Source organism: Girardinichthys multiradiatus, chromosome 7, assembly GCF_021462225.1.
Source record: "Girardinichthys multiradiatus isolate DD_20200921_A chromosome 7, DD_fGirMul_XY1, whole genome shotgun sequence".
NCBI classification, from domain to species: domain Eukaryota; kingdom Metazoa; phylum Chordata; class Actinopteri; order Cyprinodontiformes; family Goodeidae; genus Girardinichthys; species Girardinichthys multiradiatus.
The window spans coordinates 39,733,556-39,759,790 of record NC_061800.1 but is presented as its reverse complement, the minus strand read 5'-3'; the positions used below and the strand labels follow the sequence as shown (position 1 = coordinate 39,759,790).

At 40.0% G+C, this 26,235-nt stretch overlaps 1 protein-coding gene across 1 annotated transcript in view; it reads right to left on the bottom strand.

Annotated features, from left to right (window-relative positions):
* pth2ra (parathyroid hormone 2 receptor a) overlaps positions 1-7,467 on the bottom strand; it is a 93,804-nt gene extending 86,337 nt beyond the window's left edge. The window contains exon 1 of the mRNA XM_047369912.1: positions 6,923-7,467. Within this exon, the coding sequence (XP_047225868.1) occupies positions 6,923-7,003 (81 nt within the window). The 5' untranslated portion in view covers positions 7,004-7,467. The remainder of the gene's footprint in view (positions 1-6,922) is intronic.
* Positions 7,468-26,235: the final 18,768 nt, after the last annotated feature.

The following is a 26,235-nucleotide window of genomic DNA, read 5'->3' as shown; positions in this document are numbered from 1 at the left end:
CCAGTTTGCCCGTCCAGAGGCACTGTCCCTGACCACCATGCAATGTTGAAGTGGCGTGTCAACCATGACAGCCCCACAACATCCAGAGATTTGAGGTATTCAGGGTGGATCTCATCCACCCCCGAAGCCTTGCCACCACTGAGTTTTTTAACCACCTCGGTGACTTCAGCTTGGGTGATGAAAGAGTCCAACCCCGAGTCCCCAGTCTCTCTTTCCACCAGGGAATGCGTGATGGCAGGATTGAGGAGATCCTCGAAGTACTCCTTCCACCGCCCGATAATGTCCTCAGTCAAAGTCAGCAGACTCCCACCCCCACTATAAACAGAATCCACTCATCCACCAGAAACAAAGCCCTGTTCTATACAAATGTATTCGTCTCCCAATCTCCCATTGATCACAAACAAGCTGCCATTTGAACTCCTCTGTCTAAGACACGGGCTTACCCCGGACATGGAGGGAGTAGTCTACTTTCACCTGTAGGAAAACCATTGCCTCAAACGAGCTTATAAACATAGAATTGTTATAAATATCTCCAGAATGCTGTGTGAAATTTGCATCGAAAAGGTGTTTATATGTTAAAAGCTTCCACTGGGCTCTTTCTAATCAAATGATAATTCCCTAATTTTGATGTTGTGGTTATCTTCACCTATTAAACTGAGAAATCACACTCTACAAGCCTTCCTGAGGAAGCTGACAAAGTTGATGGGAACCTAATTCCTTTTCTGGAGGTATTCCACCAACAAAAGCTCTCAAGAGGTACCAGAGCCCTGCACACAAACTAACTGCTGTTTGATCACCACGGTTCTACACCATCAAACTGAGATGGTCTCTATCAAGGCAGAGCGGACAGTAAAATGAACAAAATAACATCAGGAGTCAACTCCTGAAAAAAATCATGGCAGCTTCAAGCCGAGATGAAAAGAACAAGCATAAAAAGCTCTGCCAGGTCATCTGTGGCAGGATTTCTTTTTTTTAACATAACGTGCTGTTCAGAAAACCTAACAACGCTTGTAAACAAAACAAAAGGCGGTTCACCCCAGGGATAAAACCCCCAAAGACGAGCAGTCCTACTGTAAATTCATTTTAACAAAGCAAGGCATTGGCGTTTGTCAAGCAGGCGAGGTAACACAACACGAAAAGCCAGATTCTCACATCAATATTTGAGAATAAAGAAAGTCAGTCAGTCATTTCCTACCGCTTCTCCCATAGTGAGTCACAGGGAAGCTGGTGCCTATCTCCAGCAGTCTAAGGGCGAGAGGCAGGGTACAACCTGAACAGGTTGCCAGTCCATCACAGGGCAACACACAAACAACCATGCACACACCTAAGGGGAATTTAGAGAGACCAATTAACCTAACAGGCATGTCTTTGGACTGGGAGGAAGCTGGAGTATCCAGTGAGAACCCTTGCATGCACGGGGAGAACATGCAAACTCCATGCAGAAACAAAACGGCCGGGAGTCGAATCCAGGACCTTTATGCTGCAAAGCAACAGTACTACCACCATGTAGCCCAGAATAAAGTAAGTGATTTGCTAAATGTGGCCAGGAAACACATGCACTTTAAGAGAGGATAAACAAAGCAGGCAGTGTAAACCACACATCATTTTTCTCCCACATCATAATCTTGGATTGCTTTTTTGTGTTGATTTGTCACATAAATTGTTGACAAAGTACATTAACATTTGTGGTTATATTGTGGTGACAAAACGTGAAAGTTTCAGGGGTATGAATACTGCAAGCCATTCCAAGCGTCCCTCTCAATGCTTTAGGGCTTACAAAAAACTAATTGGAATGTTAAAGTTTAAACAATACATTTTTAAGCAGGCACAATAAGAAAACTGTCAAAACCTGGGGATACAACCAGTACATGAAATCAAATGATAAAGCTGACTCTCCTTAAGGAAATCTCCAGAAACCCTTAAACCTTTTTATTTTTCTACTGCATAAAACCCTGTGATTTCAACATGCCTTTCATGTATTCATTGCCTCCAGGGGTAGTGAGAGCAAAGAAGACCCATAGTGTGACTGAACCTGCAAAATATTTTTCTGTAGAGAGGATCGTTTTTTATTTACAGCCTTGATTTATTTTACCCCAGGAGAATCAGGATAGTGTTTCAAGCTGTTACGTTGGTCTCCCTGTTAAGTTTCAGTTTAATATTCAGTTATTGTTTGATTAATTTTCTGTTCTCGTTTACTACAATGATTGCCATGCCTTTGCATATTGTATGTGGGTACATGCTTTAGGAGTTAGCCAGGGGAAGACCAGGGTAGAAGTGGTGATGAAGCTGCAAAGGAGGAGTTTCCCTCTCAAATGATGAATTATTCAGAGGCAGAAAAGGTCAGAGATGATTTGCTACAGCGATCAGAGTAAATTAATTCATTAACCACTCAGAATGTAAATCAGCAAAAATAAATTATTCCCCAACCAGAGATCACCTGCTGATTAATGAACAAACTTTGTCATCTTGACAACCAAACAAATATATAATGAATGCTATAAATTAGCTGCATGGTGAAATTTGTGATGTTATAGCCTGACTGATGCACCATTTCAAATGGCACACAAACCCTGCCTGCCCTGAGCACTGATATCTTTAATAGGTGATAACCAAGGTGGCCAACCAGGGATTTATAATTGAAGTCCGTTGTTGATTACCAAATGTTCTTCATTAGTGAATCCAGCTTTCAGTATGCAATTTTAGGATTCTTGTTTAAAATCTGGTCTTTTTACGATTTATGAAGGCATCACAACTAAGCACTAATAGTTGGTGCTTATAACAACACTCTTTAGCGCTCAAGACGTTATTGAGGAAGACGCAAATTTACCACTTTGAGGGGTGAGGTGTAAAGTTAGATGAGTCAGTGCACTCACAAAGGACTCCTTGGACGTAATATCTGGTAGAGTATTATATTTCAAGAGCCACACACTGACGGTCTTAATGCTCACACCACCAGGAGTGAGAACATTGTATAATAATAAAGTAAAAAAAGTGTCCTGTTGTAGTTTTGAAAATGATCATTTCCCAGATATCGAGCAGCCCTATAAAAATGAGTCTGTATTTTCTATGAGACATGTCTGCGGTTCATTCAGACTGTAAGAGGGCAAGAGAGGGTGAGATTTAAATTAACAAGTTACCTATGTTTTTACTTTGAGTGTTCAGCTACTATCTATTATGTAAGATGCTGAATTTGGAGATGTTGGCAGTCTCTTGGAAATCTCAGAGTTCAGGTAAGGGTCTGTATCTCTGTAGGGAATGTGTCTGGTGTTTATAGTTATTAATGCTGGCTACTAACCACTGATATGTTAAAGGCAGTTTAAAATATCAGCTGTTATCATGTTGTCTCTGTTTTAAAGTAAATGTAAAATCCTGCTCAAATTCAAAGTTGTATCACAGCAGCTTCTCTCCCTCACACACACTGTGACATCACCTCTGCTCTTGATACAATGTATATAGAAATATAATACCGAAAGGCATCTTAAGGCTTCTGCAGAGTTTTATTGGTTTTCAATGGATCTTAAAGGACCATTTCTTGAATATCTTGTGATATGTTGTGCATAAGTGTGCATACTGAGGTATGCAAATGTCCCTTAACCTGGAGGGTTTTACTCTATTTGTAGATTTTGAGTGAAGCAGATTGAAACGGAGGTTTACAATATATTAAAATTCAAACAATATACAGAGAAACTGCAGCTTTATAATCTACTAAAGCTGATTCATGTAATTCATATTTGAGTCACAGAGTGTTATCTGTCTGACTTCTCTCTCTGCGATTGTTTTTAAAGAAATGTCTATAGTTCTCATTCTTTTCATTTATTATGAATGGATTTGGAACAAAAGGCTTATGCAAAAACATAGTCACAACAATGACAACCAATTAGCAAACTAAAATAAACATTCTAAACATCTGACTCCTCTGGCAGTGACTAATATGGCAGCAAATCCGGGGATTCAAGTGTCATCATTTGTCAACATTTTGCTTAATTTCCATTCATCAAATGCCCTTGCATTTTTTTTTCCTGTTGAACTCATTACTACCAGTGTTCAAATACACTGCTCAAAAAAATAAAGGGAACACTTAAACAACACAATATTACAATCAAATCAAACTTCTGTGAAATCAAACTGTCCACTTAGGAAGCAACACTGATGGACAATCAATTTTGCATGTTGTTGTGCAAATGTCTCTACATGCTCATCCAGGAGGAGTGAATGCTGCAAGTCACTGACTGGATGCAATCTGCTGGGTTTCCTTAGACAGAAAAGCTTTTTATCCAACTTAAATAAATAACTGAATCTGACTGCACTGTTCAATGATTAGGATTAATTGGAATGTATGAACTTGACTTTTGTGAAGTGCCTTGAGACAACGTGTTGTGAATTGGCGCTATATAAATAAACTGAATTGAATTGAATTCAATTGAAAAGACAACAGGGGGAAATCTTTGGCGATTAGCAAGACACTCAATAAAGGAGTGGTTCTGCAGGTGGGGACCACAGACCACTTCTCAGTACCTATGCTTTCTGGCTGATGTTTTGGTCACTTTTGAATGTTGGTGGTGCTTTCACACTCGTGGTAGCATGAGACGGACTCTACAACCCACACAAGTGGCTCAGGTAGTGCAGCTCATCCAGGATGGCACATCAATGGGAGCTGTGGTAAGAAGGTTTGCTGTGTATGTCAGCGTAGTGTCCAGAGCCTGGAGGGGCTACCAGGAGACAGGCCAGTACACCAGGAGACGTGGGAGGGCAACAACCCAGCAGCAGCACCGCTACCTCCGCCTTTGTGCAAGGAGGAACAGGAGGAGCACTGCCAGATCCCTGCAAAATGACCTCCAGCAGGCCACAAATGTGCATGTGTCTGCACAAACGGTTAGTAACCGACTCCATGAGGATGGTATGAGGGCCCGACGTCCACAAATGTGGGTTGTGCTCACAGCCCAACACCGTGCAGGACGCTTGGCATTTGGCAGAGAACACCAGGATTGGGAAATTCGCCACTAGCGCCCTGTGCTCTTCACAGATGAAAGCAGGTTCACACTGAGCACATGTGACAGACGTGACAGAGTCTGGAGACACCGTGGAGAGATATCTGCTGCCTGCAACATCCTTCAGCATGACCGGTTTGGCAGTGGGTCAGTAATGGTGTGGGGTGGCCTTTCTTTGGAGGGCCGCATGGCCCTCCAAGTGCTCGCCAGAGGTAACCTGACTGCCATTAGGTACCGAGATGAGATCCTCAGACCCCTTGTGAGACCATATGCTGGTGGGGTTGGCCCTGGGTTCCTCCTAATGCAGGACAATGCTAGACCTCATCTGGCTGGAGTGTGTCAGCAGTTCCTGCAAGATGAAGACATTGAAGCTATGGACTGGTCCGCCCGTTCCCCAGACCTGAATCAGATTGAGCACATCTGGGACATCATGTCTCGCTATATCCACCAACGTCACGTTGCACCACAGACTGTCCAGGAGTTGGTGGATGCTTTAGTCCAGGTCTGGGAGGAGATCCCTCAGGAGACCATCCATCATCTAATCAGGAGCATGCCCAGGCGTTGTAGGGAGGTCATACAGGCACTTGGAGGCCACACACAATACTGAGCCTCATTTTGACTTGTTTTAAGGACATTACATCAAAGTTGGATCAGCCTGTAGTGTTTTTCCACTTTATTTTGTGTGTGACTCCAAATCCAGGCCTTCATTGGTTAATACATTTGATTTCCATTGATGATTTTTGTGTGATTTTGTTGCCAGCACATTCAACTTTGTACAAAATAAAGTATTCAATGACAATATTTCATTTATTCAGATCCATGATGTGTTATTTGAGTGTTCCCTTTATTTTTTTGAGCAGTGTAAATCGATCTGACAGTTACTGCTATGTCCGTACCTCAGAGAAGCAGTTGGCTTCATGCTCTTTTAAGGTCTGGCTTCAGATAACATTCAAATGGAAAAGCAGAAATAAGATTTTTTACTGTAAGCTTATGTACCTTATATTAATAGAATGTAAGGCAAAACAGAGCTTCGTTTTCAAAGATATTTGTTTGAATTACAACTGGCAGTAAAAACCATATGAATCCAAATTTATCACTAGGGTGTTGCTTTTGTTGTAACTAGAAGGCTGCTCTGTAAAAAATTGGAAAGATGCTCTAAAGACTGACTAATATGTCACAATCAGAAAATTTCTGCAAATAAATCCATTAAAGGAGCATAAACTAAATACAAATAATTTAAAATTAAATTGTGAATTAAGTAGAAATACTAACAATTTAGATATTTAGAAAAAAAAATATTATCCATATTTTATAAATTCATATATTGGCTATTTTAAATTTTAAATGACTTATTGTATTTTCTGTTATAGTTTTTAGTAGCTGTTTTGTTTTGGTTTTGTTTTGGTTTTTTTATATCCACCACTGAGGTACAAAAATGGTAAAAAAGCAGATGTGAAATAATATAATAAAGTAATTATAATGATTTCAAATTATTTTAACATGAAAATTAAACAAACATTTTGAGTTCTTAGGGTTCTTAATAAAGAATAAGGAATAGAAAATGAGTACTTATAAACTTGATATTTAAAAAGGTAAGTAAGAATATTGAATGTTGAACTGCTAACATTTTTTAAATAAATAACATATTACATAATTTCTAAGAGAATAAACTGAGCCTAAATGTTTATTTTAATTGCTTTGTTGCAATTCTTTTTGTAAGCACTATTTTTTAGCTGTATATTTTTTCTGGAGGCATTTCTTCTTCATTTTGGCAGTTTCAGTCCTCCACAGCGACGCAGTGGGTATTCTATTTTGTCTGATGACTCATTGTCTGTTTTTAATATAAAGACTGTTTTGCATGAAGCAGTTTTAAGATAAAAAAAAAAAAAGAGGTTTAGTATTGCTTAAGAAAAAAAGAGATGACAGCTTTTTACCTGTGCGTCAGTCCATGTCCAATAAATTAAAAAGTTAAAGATCCATAAAATAAAGTTCATAGTTCGTCGGTCTCCCTTCATTCTTAATATTTAGGTAGAAATCTTGTTAAAATGTGGGTGCATTTGAATCCTCTGATGTCGGCGCATCTTTGGATAAAATTCTCACATCATTACAAAGTTTCGCCTAAAGTTCCGATCCAAAACCCAAGCCGCAGCAGGTGGATTCATCTAATCCTATAATCTCCAACCGCTTCAATTCGCTCCTGCCACACGCAGAAGGGTTCCCAGAAATAACTTCCCCGCCCTGGAGAGCGTTCCGGACCCTGTTACCGCTGCCTCTGCAGAGGAAGACACCTCGTCGGACGCGCGCTGGCACCGGAGATCCCCGTTAACTCGCTGATGTGGCGATCAGTGAGCGCAGACAGACCTGAGCAGGAATAAATGAGCTCCACTTTCAGGTGCCAGCACATTTCCATGTGTCATGAATCACTTCACAGTGTGGACGTTTTCCCCACGGAGCCCCCACTGCTTCCACCCTGACTGCTCCTGTGAGTCACCATGCAATGTGTGGTGGAGATCCTCTCTCTCGCTCGGTTATAACTAGCTGAGGAAACGCGCATCAAGGAGGGCAGTATATCTAACACCCCCAAAGGAAAACTGAATTTAAACCTCAGATAATAGAGTTGTAGTTGTGAACAGGTTTTCAGTCCAATCCAAAACTATTGGAGGAACAGCAACATGGATGATATATATTATAAAAACATTTGGGTTTGATAAAAAGAGATCTGCCATTCAAGCTTCATATCCTGGTATATATAATACATTGCAGAACTACTCATACCCTTTTGAATCCCAACCCATTTTATCACAATAAGACCACAAACCCCATGTAAAGATTGTGCAAATACAAATTTGAAAAGTGTTGCATTTGTGTTCAGTCCCACTGAGTCAGTACTTTGTAGAACCACCTTTTGCTGTGGTTACAGCTACAGGTCTGTAAATGTGTGTCTCTACCAGTTTTGCCCATTTGAGACATAAAGTATTGCCAAATCTTATCAGGTCAGCTCAAATTCAGTTAAACTGAAACTTACCACTGATTCTGAATTGAGGTCTGGACTTTGACGGGGCCATTCTAACACACAAATATACTTTAATCTAAGCCATTTCATTGAAGCTCTAGCTGAATGCTTAGGATCATTGTCCTGCTGGAAGGTGAATCTCTGCCCCAGCCTCAAGTCTTTTGCAGCCACAGCTTTTATTCCAGGATTAAGGTAAGGTAAGGTAAGGTAAGGTTATTTATATAGTGCTTTTCAATAACGAGACACTCAAAGCGCTGTACGTACAATTATAATACAATGACAAAGAAAATAAACACAGATACAAAAAAACAAATCAAATGATACTACAATCCTTCTAAGAAATCTAAAAATCTATGAATCTTTCTGAGAAATCTAATAGTCTCATCATTCTTCTGAATTCTAACTAGGGAAGTTGAGTCACTGGTACAAAACAGCTTTAATCCACATTTTCAGGTGCTAATGATATATTGCTTTTACTGGTACTGAAGTTGAACTAAGTAATAACAGTCCATTGTAGTCTAATTAAGAAAGCTGGGTCATTGGTGTAAGAGCAGCTAAAGCCCAAATTACTAATAATATTTGGTTTATGCTGGTAATCCTAACAGGCATGTCTTTGGAATGTGGGAGGAAGCCAGAGTACCCAGTGAGAACCCACGCATGCACAGGGAGAACACGCAAACTCCATGCAGAAACAACCCGGTCGGGAGTCAAACCCAGGACCTTCTTGCTGCAAGGCAACAGGGCAGGCCAAAAAACATTTTTGTTAACTGAAATAAAAATAAAATGAAACTTTGCAAAAAAAAAAACGAAAACTAACTGAAACTGTAATGAGTGTTTACAAAACTGACTAAAATTAACTGAATTTATAGAGATAATGTGCTTAGTTTTCGTTTGTGTGTCTCATGCATAATTCTGAAGTCTAGTCTGGGGTTGTTGTGGTTTTATTTTGTTCTTGCTGTGCCGCATTCTGCCAGCAGATGGCGGGTACATAAGTCAAATCACCTGTGCAGTCCGTCCACACCTAGCGCCATGTCAGCAAAACTTGGGATAAAGCGTCAGAGGGATTACTTTGAATATGACTACGTTTCAGATAAACCCACGTGTCTTGTAGTGTAGGGTGACCAGACGTCCCCAATTTAGGCAGCCTGTCCCCGGTTAAAGCTGTCCCTGGAAATGTCACCGATTTTAGAGTTTTGTTAATGAGAAATGTTGTGTATTGACTTACTACGGTAGCCGGGGGTAGAAAGGGCGAGTGAGCATGTTGTGCGCAACAACTGCTGTTACGGTAGCCGGTCGCGCTGCTGTTAATGTCACAGACAGAGTAAAAGAAGAAGAGGTAAATGCGCCGCCTTGGACTGGGTTGATCCTGGTCGTGATGAAGGTTTGTTTCGCGGTAGGAAACGTCACTATAGTGATGTCAAAATGAGGCTTTTTGAAGCATAGAAACATTTTGAACCATTGTGTCATAAAGTGGTTCACTACTCGAAGCTTCATTCAATTCCCTAGGGTAACATCTGCTGGCAGTAGTGATTGTTGCACCAAATGAAGCCCTACAAATGTGATGCACCTCTTGTGTAAATAATAGCACTCAAAGGGGTTGGACAATGAAACTGAAACACCTGGTTTTAGACCACAATAATTTATTAGTATGGTGTAGGGCCTCCTTTTGTGGCCAATACAATGGTTTTATGTTTTTTGGATACAATCCGGGTTAGCACCCGAACATCCCTTTCAGACAGCTTCCTCTTGCGTCCACAGTTAATCCTGTTAGATGTGGTTCGTCCTTCTTGGTGGTATGCTGACATTACCCTGGATACCGTGACTCTTGATACATCACAAAGACTTGCTGTCTTGGTCACAGATGCGCCAGCAAGACGTGCACCAACAATTTGTCATCTTTTGAACTCTGGTATGTCACCCATAATGTTGTGTACATTTCAATATTTTGAGCAAAACTGTGCTCTTACCCTGATAATTGAACCTTCACTTTGCTCTTACTGGTGCAATGTGCAATCAATGAAGACTGGCTATGTTAGTCATAACATTGCAACAGCCTGCAATGTCCTCCATACCAGCGGACTCCAAACACAGCCAGGCCATTTTACTGATTTCCAGGGATATTAATCTTGTGTCCCTGTCCTCCACTCTCCCCACCTTTCTCCAGTATGTTACCTGCTGCATCAGAGACAATAAAACTTTGGACTTATTGAATGCCAACACCAAGGAGGCATACAGGTTATCACCTCTTTTTTGTCTGTGGAACTTGTACACAGAGAACTAGCTGTGAGACACACAGTGAAGGAATGGTCTGAGGAGACTGAGGAAGCTCTGAGGGGCTGTTTCAGCTCCACTATGTAAGAAGACGTATGTGATCCTCATGGAGAAAACATTGACAACATCACATACTGCATCACAGACTACATTCAATTTTTAACCTCTGTGGACAACACTGTGCCCCTCATAAAAGTATGGTGTTTCTCCAATAACAAGCCCTGGATCAACCCTAAAAGAACGGTTCAACACAAGGAAAAGAAGGAAGCTTTTAGATTAAGAAGCAAGGAAGAGTTGAGAGATTTGTAGAAGGAACTGAAAAGGAAGATCAGGGATGGAAAAAACATCTATTGGAAGAAGACGGAGGACTATTTGCAAGAGACCAACATCAGTGGGTTTTGGAAGAGCATAAAGACAATTTCAGGTCACAAAGCAAACCTCCAGGCTGTAGGAGATTTAGTGTGGGTGAATGATCTGAACTAGGTTTGTTCAAGCACTCACCCTCTCCCAGCCCAGTCACCTATGCTTCAGCCCTCCTGACTGTCTGCTTATCTTCCCAGAACTTCACAACTGTCAGCTCACAGCTATCACTCACCCCCTCCGCTTCAGAAGACTCCATCCCACAGCTCTCCTCCACCACCACCATCCTGTCCCTTTCATCACTTCAGGTGAGGAACGCAGCTACAGGCTGGTAGCATTGAACTCGCATCTGATGAAGACTCTCAAGACGTTGGTCCTCAACCATCTTTTCCCCTGGAGAGGACTTTGTTGGATCCGCTGCAGTTTGCCTACCAGCCTGGCAACAAGCTGGAGGATACCATCATCTACCTCCTGCACTGAGCTCTGACCCACCTGGAGTAGCACTGTGAGGATCATGTTCTTTTATTTCTCCAGTGCTTTTTCTACAATTCTGCTGGGACATCTGAGGGTCAAGCTGGAGATGTCAGGAGATGACCACCACCTGTCCCAGTAAATACTGGACACCCTCACTACTCATGTCCTCAATACCGCAGTATGCGAAGACACGGGGCTGTGTCTCTAACAGTCTGGTCTGCGGTATGGGGGCCCCACAGGGTACTGTGTTGGTAACGTTTCTGTCGACCCTCTACCCTACAGACTTCTCCGTCAACTCAACAGGCTGCCATCTACAAAGGTTGTGTCATGCCTCTGCGATAGTCGGTCTCATCACGTTAGGATGACCCAGTGCAAATGGTGGGAGAGAGAAGGACTCTGGCAAAAATAACAATACTAGCGGACAATGTCTCCCACCCCATGCATGAAGCTGTTGCAGAACTGGAGAGTTCCTCCAGTGACAGACTACTGCATCCTAGGTGCACAAAGGGGCGTTATCGCAGATCTTTCCTTTTAGCAGCTGTTAGATTTTATAACCATCACTGCTCCCAACAAACTTAATAAGTGTTTACATCCCTGTTGTTTTTCAATTTCTTGTAAATAGTCTGTTGTTTTTTATGCATAAATATGCAAACACATGTTGTACCTTTTTTCAAAATTGTCCTACTCAGTTAAACATTTCTTTGAATCTGTGTCAGGAAAGGCTCTTGGACTGGACCCCTGAATGCAGACAGGCAGGAAGCAGCACAGCATGGTAAGTAAAAGATGATTTTATTTATAAAAGAAAGCTCACTACAGGCAGGTGGAAGCAGATGCAGGCATGAAAAGGGGCATGCTTGCTGTGGCAAATAGGCATGGACAGAGTTGGCATGAAACCGGTCATAAACAGGCGTGACAAGGCAAACAGTATGTATCCACAAGGGGTAAACAGAACAGCAGAGTATATATAGAGCATGGAACAGGTGAAAACAGTGAGACTGATAGACATTAGCAGGTGGACCAGATGAAGGTGAATGTTATGGCAGAGGCAGAGAGTGAAAACAAAACATGACTGGAAGTAAACAAAAATCCAAGGACACAATCTAACCAAAGGAAATTCTTACAAAAGTAACAGAACATAAAATGCACTATAAACAGAACAAGTCAGAAACTAAACCTAAAGGAATGAAGTAAAGCACCACCTGGAAAACATGAAAAAGGATCAGGGACAAGAATCAAAGCAAAGCTCAAAACATCTTTAAATCATGACAATCTGAACAAGCTATTTTGAATAACTGCAGAGTATATCTCTCTTATGCCCTTAATGTAAATGTATTCCTTTTTGTTTTATATTTTCACCTTTGTGAGAATCTGCATGGTTCGACTTGCCTGTCACTTTGCTGCTGGTACACCTGAATTTTCCCAATGAGGGAATAAATAAACAATAAAGGATCATTCTATTCTATATTATTTTGTTCTATTCTATTCCATTCTAATTTGGGCACTGCTGATGTTTCACATGGATGTACTTCGTGGCTGCTGTTTTCATCAGCAAAGATAGCACTATTTGCATTGTGTTGTGGGTTTTACAGTAAGTGTCAGCACATTCAATTACATATATTTTTAGCAAGATAAATCCTTAAGAATGAATGGCAGAACTGTTTTTGTCTTTTGAGACACTTTTCAACTACTTTATCCTTTATGTTCAGTAGTTAAGAAAGTGGTAAACTGATTTTTTTCCCAGCTGGTTCTAATCACATCCTCTCATACACAATGTTTTCTTTTTGTGGAAAACTGTTTTCTAATTGTAATATAACAGGTGACCCAGAAAAAACAGAACCACTCCAGGACAGACAACAAGAGAACTGACAGATGCACACAGCAAAGTTGTCAAGAGCTGCAGAAGTTGTCATGATGGTAGCTCAATTAATTATTTAAAACCCAAAGTCATATAACATCTATGCCTTTAGGAGTATATGCAAACTTCTGCAATGTATGGACTGGGTACTATACAGGACAAATTGTCTTTGCAGAACTTTTATGTAAAATAATGCACTCTTCCACAAGCCCAACAGTCGACTACTCCTAGGACCACAATTACTGTGTTTAAAAGCTCAAATTTAATGCTTTCATACACAAAACAGCTGACATAAAAAGGAAGAAAAAAATTCATTCATGAAGGCACAGGTATGCTTGCCAGATATAGATCCTGGGAACTTACATGAAGTGGCTCATCACAATGTTTACCACAGTGTCACACTTTCTGCTGCATTTCAAGGGGCCACAATGCTGAAGGATCTGTCCGTGGTGCTGGGTGCTGACAGTGCAGCAAGGAAACAGTTCTATCTAAAGCCTTGTTTACTGTAAATAAAGCATTTATGAGACCCACATTTTTCTTCCTTTTCTCACACCATTATATGGTGTTCTTGCTGTGAACACATTTTAATTTAAAAAGGAATGAGGATTCATTTCTTTTCACACATTGCCATGCACTGCCAGCAGTAGGATAAAGCCTGCCTGTTCAGCTGCTCTTTAAAAAAGGATTTGAAATGGTCTTTAAAACGGTTATCCTCAAATCAGGACTAAACACTCAGTGCACTTGTGGGCAGAGCCTGCATGGATTCATTAATAAGATAACGGCAGAACGCTATGCTGTGAACCGCATTCTGCTCAGATTGTGACCACTGATGGCACGCAGCTGTCAAATTGTGATCTGTGGGCCAACATTATCCTGGAATGGTGTGACAGTTAAATAAACCACTTTACAACATTATGCCTGTAGCTTAACAAAGGAGAGGAGGAATGGAGAGAGGTGGAAAGTGAAAATAAACTGGAATAATTGTGTGTTCAAATAAAAAACAGAGAGAAATCCTGTGTCGATGTTCCCTCTCTGATAAAAACAGGTTGAAAGGCTATGATTATAGTCTAGCCTTGCAACCAAGCACTAAGTTTTTTCTCTACCCTGTTAGAGGAAAAGGACATAACATTGTGTTTAGTTTCTCTCAATGCCTTCTCCTAGATCTAGGAAGCTTCATTTAATCTAATATTACATATCAGGATCTTAAAAATAACCATTAATATTTAAACCCTAGACTTTGAAAGTTGTACCTTGACCACAGTTTTTGCAGTCATCAAGTCAAAACGAGTGCTAATTGTGCAGATAGTGGATCATTTCAGCTAAAAATGAAGATGACTGCAGAAAATTAGTTTTAAGTTTCTGTTTTGATGAATGCATCCTGCTTCTTAGCTTTGTACTTTGGCTTTTTTACAACAATAATCTTTTCAAAAGTAATTTGTTTTTATTGATGATGAAACTCGTGGTGCCAAATTTATGTCTCCTCGCCTACAGATTTCTGCATATTCATGTGCTGCTCTAATCTACAAAGAAGATTAAAGGTCTTCAAGATGAAAAAGAGCTTTTTTGCAGTTTTCTGTGCAGCACGGATTCATATCTTTTCCCCAATTCCTCATTTATCAGAATTTCATAGAGCTGAATATGATATTAAATCTAGTCTTTTGGCTCATATGCATCAGAAACACCCTTTTCAACTGTTCTGCTCCTGCTTAGCTGTTAAATTACTCCTTTCACACCATATTTCTTCACTAAGCTTTATTTTCCCTATTAAAATTAATCAGAATCAGCTTTATTGCCAAGTTCGTACATACTGTAAGGATTATGATTATTGATTAATTAATATTTATCTAGAATTATAATTTAAAATCCTAATTTGAGAAAAATTAATTTCTTAACCAAAAATCCTTATTTATTAATCGAAATCAGAGATGTCCTCTGGTGTTGTAATTGTGGCTCAAAGCCCTTGATAATTACAAATGTTAAATTCTCAGTAATAACTGATAACTTCTACTAGATGTTACTGCTTAATCAACCGTTTCACCACAGGTGGAAGATCTTCGACCTTATTTTGACTGACAAATCACTCTTGCTCAAAATAAACACAAACGCTCTCTCTTTATCTATGTGAATATTTATTAAATCAACAGCCCTGATACACCTCGCTTTTCCGATTCAATAATCTTCACCTAATCAAACATGCAAAGTTCTACATAAAATGGTAAAATATCTAACTAAACAAAATAAAACAGCATTGAGTGTGTATGAAACCAGCAGTTATGGCAGTTATGACAAAATACAAAAGAATAATGAAACTTTTGGCGGCAAACCGGTAAAAGCAACACGCAGGAGGCAGACAAAGCGATGGTGAGTTTCCACCATGGAGTTCTAGCAGTCCACTGTTACAGTGTACCTGGGTTCAGATTTTCACACAGTAAAACACACTTGCGAGGCTCGGCGGCCTCAAAAATCAACAGCAATCACGTTTCAATAAAACGTAGCATGCACATACAATTTAGAACACATTGGACTATAAGTGGCGATTCTAAATCGCCCTAAAATCCTACTCTATCCTGCCCAAGCTATTTCTAATAGAAATAAGACAAACGGGTTACTTGTTGTCATCTTCTGTGAAGAAGGGGGAAAGAGAGAGAGAGGGGGGGAGTTATCGCGCGTCAAATGGAACAAAAACAAGGATGAAAATTTCGTCTCCTTGAACATTTGTGGGTTTTTGGGTCACGTGTTAAATCCTATTCCAGAAACTTCTTTCATGAATTTTCATTCTCGTTGGCCAACGGGGAGAATGAATGAAAGTCCACGTGGGATTTCTTCTCCAGAGTGATGCTCCAGTTGCGTGGTAACCGCGTCTCGGTTTCCAGCGTGAAAAGCCCAGCTGGGAGGGAGCTCATTTGTTATACAGTCCACTGTGACATCAGCGCTGCGACGACCCCGTCCTATCAGGTGCAGTGCCCGCTGGCATTTGTAGTAGCGGACTATCCTGGGGTACAAAATGGCTGATTATGCCGGAAGGCATAGTGGCGTCCAGCAACGTACAAATGGTCCAATATTCAGCAAACAAATGGTCCAACAATACACACAAGGAATTTGACTCTGGTACACTTTGCTCTCTGGATTTTTAAATATATTTATGCATATATTTTTATGACCTTAAATATACACATATATAAAGGTGCATTTGCAACTTCAGTATGCAGTTGTTTGGTACTCTATTAAATGTTCATCAGAGAAACAGCTTGGGGGAGGAAACTGTCTCTATGGTGCCTGGTTTTAGTAAACAGTGCTTTGTAGCGGCAGCCTGAAGGTAAAACAGTTTATGTGCAGGGTGTGTGGGGTCTGCAGAGATTTTAGCAGCTTTTTTTCTGACCCTTGACCTGTATAAGTCCTGGATGGAAGGAAGGTCAGCCCTGATGATTCTCTCTGCAGTCCTGATTATTCATTGCAGTCTGGACCTGCCCTGTTTTGTGGATGAGCCAAACCACACTGAGATGGATGAAGACAGGACAGATTGAATGATGGCAGTGTAGAAGATGACCAACAGCTCCTGTGGAAGGTTGAACTTCTTGAGTTGCCTCAGGAAGTACAGTCTCTGCTGGGCCTTCTTTCGAACAGTGTCTATGTGTGAAGACCATCTCAGGACCTCAGAGATGGTGGTTCCTAAGAACCTGAAGTGGTTCACAGCTGACACTGCGTTTTTGAGGATGGTGAGGGGGGTGCATGGGGGTGGTGTTCCCCGAAAGTCCACCACCATTTCCACAGTCTTGAGTGGGTTGAGTTCTAGGTAGTTCTTACTGCACCAGTGTACCAGCCGATCCACCTTCTGTCTGTATGCAGACTCATCACCATCCTGGATCAGTCCAATGACAGTGGTGTCGTCTGCAAATTTCAGGAGTTTCACGGACGAGTCCGATGAGGTGCAGTCATTTGTGTACAGAGAGAAGAGGAGTGGGGATAGAACACACCCGTGGGGGGCACCAGTACTTATTGATCTGGATCGGGAGAAGATGCTCCCCAGTCTTACCTGCTGCTGTCAGTCAGTCAGGAAGCTGTTGATCCACTGACAAGTGGAGGCTGGGACGTTGAGCTGGGTGAGAGAATTTGACGTTTTGCATTTCCGTTTAAAGCTTCATCAGCTTGAATACTTTGCCTCAGTTACTTAGCTGTATCAGTGCTATTCATATTTACTTTATTGTAAAACATCTTTCTCTTGCTTTCAGTAAGAATAAATGTTCATTTATTCTGGACTTAATCCTCACAGAGATATGCACATGAACTCTGCATCTATATGTTGTCTTATTTTGTCTTGATGTTAAGTCTATGTGCTATGCAGTTGCTATGGTGGTGATTGTGAGAGTGTGTGTGACTATGTGGTTGTGAGAGTGTGAGTGTGAGAGTGTGTGTTTGTGGGTCCTTGAGAACGTTGTGGGTATTTCTGTGTGATGTTTTCACATTTGTTTGATACGTTTGACTCTTGTTTATCTTCTGTTCTGCAAGGACACTGTCAAAAATGAGATGGTGCATCTCAAGGGATTAGCCTTGAAATAATCAGGTGTCAATGCTGCCAATTATACCTTTTATTTCTTTCCATACATAATATGTGCCATGATAGGGTTAAATAAAGTCAAAATCAGGTCGAAGGACATTGGATCTCCCCTGCAAATGTTTCTGTTTGGCCTTGATAAAGCTGCTCTCTTGTAATCATCTGGTTTCATAACAATTTTTGTGGTATTCATCAGCAAGATTATAACGGCTCTGAATGTTCTATTCTAATCTAGCTTTATTTAGATCGATCTATATTTTCTAATGTAGTAAGTCCTCATTATATTTAAGAGTGGGGTCACTAGTATGTATTAGTTGTTATTATACTAATAATGCGAAGTGCTAATTTCATTGGTTCTAGTGCTTCTTTTAATCTCTTTCCATATCTCGATTGGTCTCTTTTACGTGTAGTGTAGGCATCAAAAAGGGTCAGAGTATTGTGTTCATTTAATTGTGAATGTAAGTATTAAATCTGAACCATAGATACCATTTTTTTTTTATCTTGTTCAATTACATTTAACTAACTGAGTCCTGTGGAAAAAACTCACTCCTCATCCGTTTAGAAGGCTTAATGAAATTGATGAAGACAAAAATGAAGGGCATGTTATGTCTTATACTCTTAGTTTGTCTTACCCAGTTTTATAAACACACTGTACAGTTTCCTTTCTAATCACACTTTGTATTTATTTCAAGTAACTAAAGTTTGTTTCATTTAGCTAAAGTTTTGTTCATTTAGTCCATCCAGTCCAGTAATTATGTTAAGGTGCATTTCCTCTTGTGTTAAATTTGAGTCTAATTTGATCATTCTGACTGGAAAAAGTCAAACCATCTGTTAAAATCATGTTTTGAGGGGAGAGATTGTCCCTTTCTGGCACTTCCTTTCGTGTTATCATAAAGAACTTACCTAATATTATTATGGTACTGCTGAGGATCAGACCTGCTCTTGTAGTCTCTAATTATTGTGATACCTTATTTAATAAATAACTGAGCGTCAGATAGTTTAAAATGTTTTTACCTTTCAAGCAGGCGGTCGATGGCCAGGACTGCCTCTCCACACCTAAAAACTCAAAATTCCAATTAGTTTCATATCAGAAAACAATTGAAATTAAATGTATCCCGCCACATATCCCCTAATTTTTTACATAACATGAAACAGACATTCATTTCACAAAAACAAATTGGACGAACATTGGCCACAACAAGTTCAGTTACCCTGTAAATACAGCATTTTTAGAGTGGAACCACTTTGTGTCACTTAATGGTTAAAAATAATTTCTTACCCTTTTCTGGTGACGCGACAATTATTTCCGGGACCCAAACAAGCTCCATCAAACTGTTGTTTAAACTTGTTAAAGCATCTTTGTAGGTGAAACTTGCTAATATTTCTCCTCCCTGTCTCCAAGCATTGCTCCTACAGAACAAGCAGGGAGATCATTGTTTAGTGACTTTCTCAGTCATTCTCTCACTTCACACACACTTTCACACACTCTGGCCAACCAGGCAGTACAGCACCGTTTCCTGGTCCACATGAGAGCTTATTTCGTTATCTCTCAGACACCAAGTTTATTCACAGTAGAGTTTATTCAGTGAGCTAGGGTCTGATAGCTTCGCATGTAGCAGTCAAGGTCCGTCAGTCTAATGTGTCCCGCGTCACTTCAGTCTGCTCACTGTTATGACTCACACACATCCACACTGGCCAATTGATGTTACACTTTTATCGTTATACAGCTGTTTACTCAAAATAATAAAAAGGAGCGGGCGGCTTTTAAACCTTTTTCTTTAACAAGGTTAGAGAGGCCTTTTAAGCTTGTATCACTCCCCCCGGCAGTATTTTTGACCGTTCTTATGGAATAGTCAGGACCCAACAACCTTACCCGGGTATACCCATCTATATCCCTGCGTGTTTACTTTTAAAGAAGTGGGCAGCTTTGAGTGGTGGCCTAGTGGTTAGAACAGGAGGTTTGCGTTCCAGAGGGGCCAGGTTCATATCCCACAGATTGCCACTCAGGGTCCCTGAGCAAGACCCTTAGCCCCAGAATGCTCCCCAGGTGCCGCACAATGGCAGCCCACTGCTCCCTATAAGGGATGGGCTAAATGCAGAGGACAAATTTTGTTGTAATGTACATGTGCAATGACCAATAAAGATGCTTATTATCTAAATCTTATTTACCCAAATTACACAGCACCAGTTAAAGTCTCAGTAGCATTTAGCTAACTCCACATTTTTACATTTGTGATGGTTGATCATAAAATGGCTTTTTCCTGGCCAGCCTCTCTAAGAAATGGCTGGTATTTTCTGGTTGTTCTGAAGACTTGATTTTTCCAAAGCTGCCTCTCTTATCTACAGTTCCCCAAACGTAAGCCTTGGATACTTTTTAACCCTCCTTTCACCAAACCCTCACTCTAACACCAAGAACCGGAGCTATCCCTGCCCCAGGTTGCAGCTGGGGCAGATGACACAACCACTGGGCGGCCTTATGGAGAACAGCAGCCAGTCCAAACATTGTGAGCGCCAAGACTCTGGAAACAGTTGCGTTTTTGATTTCTGAAGTTTAAAACATAAAGACAGAAAAAGAAAAGATAATGTTGGATTATCAAACTGACTGTCTCTTATCTTCCTGCAGTTTATTTTGAAGTCAACTGTCATGGAGTTTTGGTAGGTCAATGAACTGCTTACAGATGCATTCAGAGCTGATTATTTTCCTTTGAATCCATTAAGGTTATTTCCTACTAAGTTCTTTGTCGCTGATGGTCTTTTAATATCACCAGGTGGTGCTAATAAATCTTGCTCTAAGACATGAGAGTTCAGCTGATTAGGATTCTGAAGCATTCACAAGCACAGCTGGTTGTTTTACACCATGTAAATAAATTAAGGTGGTGATATTAGGGCATTGTTTATAGGGATACTGGAATAAATATTATTTCTGTGGTTAAATTTTCTCCATGCACTGCAATCCTTTACAAAAACACAGAATTAAACAGGAGGATGAACAAACAAAAAATGAATGAGATATTCATAACAACGTAATGGCATGGTTTCAACTTGGCTCTCAGGCGGTTGAAAAGCAAACCTGTTTTTTTTTAAAGAACCACTTACGAACTGGCTCTAGGACCCATTTAAGAGCTAGAAACTCTTTGGTAGAAAAATTAAGCACCAGTTCTGGTAAAGTTCTGAAAACAACTTGTGGAAAAAGCCTAATGATTGCTAGATTTAGGTCGATCTGGAATGTGCTAGCATAGCAGTCAAGACTGAATACTGTTGGCAGTGTTGGCTTGAGTGATCATGTCAAGGTATAGTTTCACCTTGGGGCATTTGTGATCCAAATGTTTTTCTGTTTGTAACATTTGTAAAAACTCTCATGGTACTTTGCTCAAGCTCAGAGGTTTTTGAGGTTAGACTTTGACCCCCTAAAAATATATAAGTGAATTAAAGAGGAGGCAACAAAAACTCTTTTGAAAATACTTTGAGGGAACAAACACTGAGACTCGAAAACATAACTTGCATTAAACTTTCTGTGAGAAACTATTTAATTATTTAATTAACTGTAAATAAGTCAGTAAAGTTTATGTATTAAGCAACATTTCTTAGACAAAACTATCACAAAGTACTGTACATTAAACCAATAAAATAACTATTAAAATTATGCGCCATAAAAAAGATAAACAATAAAACCCACAATGAAAGTAAGCATTCAACAAAGAGCCTGTTTAAACACGAAGGTTTATAACAGGCTTTAATCTGGGTCCTGCCTGCTTCTCTGTGTGTTAGTGTGAGAATTTTCAAGCTGTTGGGACCCAGCCATGAATGAACATGAAGTAAACATGAAGTAAACATGAAGTGAACATGGGCTACAACATTAAAAGGGCAGTAGGAACTTTTCTGGAACTTTCAAAATAAATCACATTAACCTACTTCCAGCTCAGCCCAGGAAGAGGAAGAGTCAGAGCTGGAATCTCTGACCCAAGGGCACGTTTCCCCTTCCATCCTGCCTCATTCCCGCTGCGGACAGTGGCTAATGGAGGGACCAGATCACGCGTCAGCCGAAAGCCTTGAGACTCGCAGACAAGTAAGGTTTCTCTTTCAAAAAATTATTGGATCCAAAGTGACTACGATCACACCAATTGTATGCAACAAAGATACGTATTGATTTTGTTGTTCGTGTATCCAGCATTCATTCATAAAAACGGTGTAATAAGACAAGTGTGGCTGGACTTTTCTTCTGAGGCCTCTGCACCTCTTCCTGCGTGCATGTCCAGGTAGCGACTGAAGCCACTGAAATTGCCACAACGTGCTGTTGTCGTACAGTTGGGCCAGGCCAGCCAAACGGCCCACCCCTTACAGCTACTGAGATTAGCTGCATGCTAGTCCCTTTTAATGCCCACATGTGGATGACCGGGACAGCTTTGCTTCTCTCAACTCGTCACCCAGGAAACCTTGTCTTCAGAACAGTTCACATAAGATTTTGCGTTTGGGCAGAGAAGATTAGTTTAGAATTAAATAATCTAAATAATGTTTGTTTAATCAAATTTTTTGTTTATCCTGAGAAAACTTAGCTGAGTGCTAGCAGACTAGCTGCTCAACTAATGATGTGTTCTGTGTTGTGTGTTTAAAGTTAAGACAAACTTTATTTAAAGGGTGGTTTTTAAACACAGATCGGCCATAACACGCTGTCAATGCTTATGCATTTTGATCCTTTTATTGATGGCATTTTAAAGGTACATGTTTGATTTTAAAGGGATTATAACAAGCTTTAAGCTTCTTTTTTTGGCCTCAACTGCTAACGGCTAAGGTAACCCATGACTTATACCCGGCGTCTTATGAGCCCACAGACTTTGTCGTGACCAGGTTAAGAATCATTTATCCAGAAAGCTTTGGTTCTTATTAAAAATAATGTTTCCTTAAATATTATTTTAATATTTTCTTATTATTACCCTAAATATTATTGTATTTAATAAAGGCAGCTAATTAAACACCACTGAGAATTAGTCACCCAGAGGGTTGGTTTTATTCAGCAAATCATTCTTTCAAATATTATTTTATTAAAATAATGTTTTATCTGATTTTGCATTGTGAATGTTGTGAATGGTTGTTTGAAGGTATACAACTTATTGTCTAAGTTAGTTCCAAGACTGACTTAACCTCATTTCCAGATTCTTCGAGATAATCCTTGGTTCTCAAACATAAATAACATTTAATGGTAATGTTGCATCATTTTATTGGCCATGGTTTTTAACCATCTTTGATTCACTTGTTCATATTGTGTATAATTTGTTGATTGAAGTATGTTTGAATTTGAGTTGATTTATTTTTGTTAATAAATTCTTGTATTTTAAAAAACTGTGTGAATTCATTACATGTGTGTGCAGAGTTTTGCTGTTCAGTAATGTCAGAGCTTGGCTCACCCCTTTTCATTATTGCCTTAATACCACCGCATTATTGGGCTGGTATTCACAGGAAAACACTTAACTGACCGAATTATTATTTAATAAAATATTAATACTAAATATTAAATAATATATTCATGATAATAATCAGAACATAATGAATACTAAAATGTATTGGTAGCCAGTGTAAACAGGTATAAAACGGGTAATGTGAGCTCGCTTGCTGGAGAGTACAAGTAGTCTGGCCGAAGCATTTGTATGGCTTGGAGGCGTAAAAGGGATGATTTATCCAAGCCAGTAAACAGGGCATCACGATAATTGAAACATACTGATACAATTGCATGGATTATTCTTTCCAATTCAGCAAAAAAGACCAAATGTCACAGTTTAGAAAAGATCCTTAAGATTTTACATGTGAGTCAAAGCCCATAGAAAAACCGAATATTACTCCAAGATTTTGAATGCTGGACTTAGGGGTTGAGCAAAAAGAAGCAAGAGCCTGACTGATTTTTATATATAGTGCAGGAGGAGCTATAGTTGTGGTCTCAGTGTCGAAGCCCGGGAGACAGTCTCCATTCTGCCTGCTGTTTACTTTGTTTTATCACTAGATGGCGCCTGAGCATCTGGTGGGAGAGAGAGCACAGGTGCAGCACATCATCATCATCTCAGGAGTATAAAGAGAGCAGGCTGTCAGCACTTCAGCCCTGGAGTGCGAGCCAACTGTGGTAAACCAAACTGGCCAAAGCTATTTGTTGCTATGCTAAGAACATATAGAACCTTACCTCCTTGTTTGCTCCTTCATGATGACCTTCTAGTCCTGGCTCCAGTTCCAGTTTGTCTTCAGACAAAAGATAAAGATCCAAAGATTCCAAGTACTCCTTCTCGGATAAAGCTCCAGCTGACAGCCTCTAAGCTCCTTGACTCCTATGCCTCAAGTAAAGCGAACTTTACTCACCCTCCACCGTGATCTTCTCCAAAAACCTTCACTGGGTGCAGTACCAACCTCAGACTGGCTTTCTCTTCCTGAAAGAAAGTTGCACTGCCATGGTTTCACCCTTAACCATCACCTGTGCCGACAATAACTTACCTTGGATCAGACTCATCACGAATCAGCTCTGCAGCACTCCTCTCAGGCTCCACATCGCTCTCCCCTTGGCAGTTACTCCTCAACTCTTCTGTAAGCAAAATCCATCTTCAATAACAAAACCCTCCTCTCAGAAATATATCCGACCTACCTGCTCTCCTTCTCCATGCAGTTGGTGTGATTTCAGTCCTGGGTCTATTTCCAAATCCAGTTCTGTAATAAATAAAATAAACTTTTCTCTGCCTCCTGAGTGTTATCTGCATGTGGGTCAAGACAGTTAAAAAAAACATGACACTCAGTCTTTTTGGTGTTTAAAACAAAGTAACTGCTGGGAAGCCAATCACTAATCTGGGATAAACAGTGGACTATGGTAGGCAGTCTATCCAACTGATTAGGCTTAAATGTCATACAGCACATTTGCAGAAAAATGGTAAATGTCATTAAAGGATTAAAAGTAAAGAAAAATGGATCCAGAACCAACCGCTGTGGAACCCCACAAGTAAGAGAGGCATTCTTAGAAGTGAACTTGTTTGCCATGACAGAAAAAGTCCCTCCAGATAAATAAGAAAAAAACAATCAAATGCAGAACCAGAGATGCCAGTTAAAACTGCCAGCCTATTCAGTAAAATGTTATAGTCAGGTGTATCGAAAGCTGCCTTGAGATCAAGTAAAATTATTATGGAACAATTCGCTGCATCAGAAGCTATTAAATCACCATTATAGACATTCAAAACAGCTTTCTCAGGAGAGTGCAGTTTTATTGATAGGCACTGTGAAAAAGGGTTAAAATCTGTAGCTTACATAAAGATCTGAACTGACTTTCAACAACATTATCTAGCAATTTCCTAAGAAAAGGCAGTTTTAAAATCAGGCAATGATTACCAATAGAACTGCCATCAAGATTCTTAAGTAGTGGAGTTATCTCAGTGTGTTTAAGGTAGGATGGAACGCAACCCTGCATTAGTGAGCTGTTCATGGCAAAACTCTCAGACACTCTCAGATTACTGAAATAAGAGTATGTAGCCCCTTTCACTGCCTGATAATAAAAGGAAAGAAGCTCTTTGAAGTACTCACGATGGACAACCAAACCCGTGAACTTCCACCGTCTTTCTGCTTTTCGACAGGAATGTAAAGGGTCGTGTGATTTTTTTTTTAGCCAGGGTGAGCGGGAAGTAACACAGCCAAGACCAGTTTTATAAGGAGCAACCTGATTGAGAATGTCAAGGCAGTGTTTATTAAAATAATTAGGGAGGAGCTCAACATTATCATCACAGAAAGTACAAGAATTGAAAATATATGACAACTTCAAATAAGAGAATCATCAATAAAGCGCCTGCACTTAATACAAACTTGAAAAAAAGACAAGCAACATAAAAGGAGACTGACTTATGATCATTGAAGACAACTTCAACTACATGCAAATGATCAAGAGTAACACCATACAGGATAAGTCCAAGGTGTGCCAGATACATGTTAAACAAAGCAGAAATCTGTCGCCTTGGTGGTACTATTTGATGAGTCTCTGACAATGTTGATCAGGCCTAGTTTAATAGTGGAAGGTAAAAGATCTTGAAGGTTAGAAAAAAAGATGCAGCACACCCAAGTGGACGATAAATTAAAATTGCATATATTGGCTGAGCTAAAAGAGCTTGAAGAGAACTTTGAGCATGAAAATGTCTTAATAAGCGGCGCTGGTGGTGTAGGGTTAAACGTGACCATGTCCCAGACCCAGCAACCTTTGCCAAATGTCTCCCCCTCTCTTTGTCCTCTTTCCTGTCTACCTACTGATGAAAAATAAAAGACCTCTAGTGCTGCAAAATAAAAATGTCTTTTTAAAAATTAAAGCTGTCCCTCCTCCCCTGCAAGAAATCCTAGGTATACAGAAGAATGTAGAAAGTATGAAACCAAAAGTAAGGTTTTAATGTAATATATATGATTACAACTACCTCCAAAAATATCTGACCTGAAAGACAGGGAAAGAATAGAGTCCAGTGAAATAATCACATCGGCTGCAAAGAAAGTAGCACTATGTGAGAGCTGTGGTGCTGTAATCCTTTTTTATCCAACTATTTTCATCCAATTTTATCCAAACCTCAGAAAATTATGTCATCTTATTTAAAAAAAAAAGAGTCTAATCAATAAACTGCCCTTAATTTTAGGTCTACAAATGACTTCCTTTGTGTGACACCGTCTCATGAGAGCATGAGACTTTCTCCCTTGCTTACATCATTGTTCATGTCTAAAGCCCATCTAG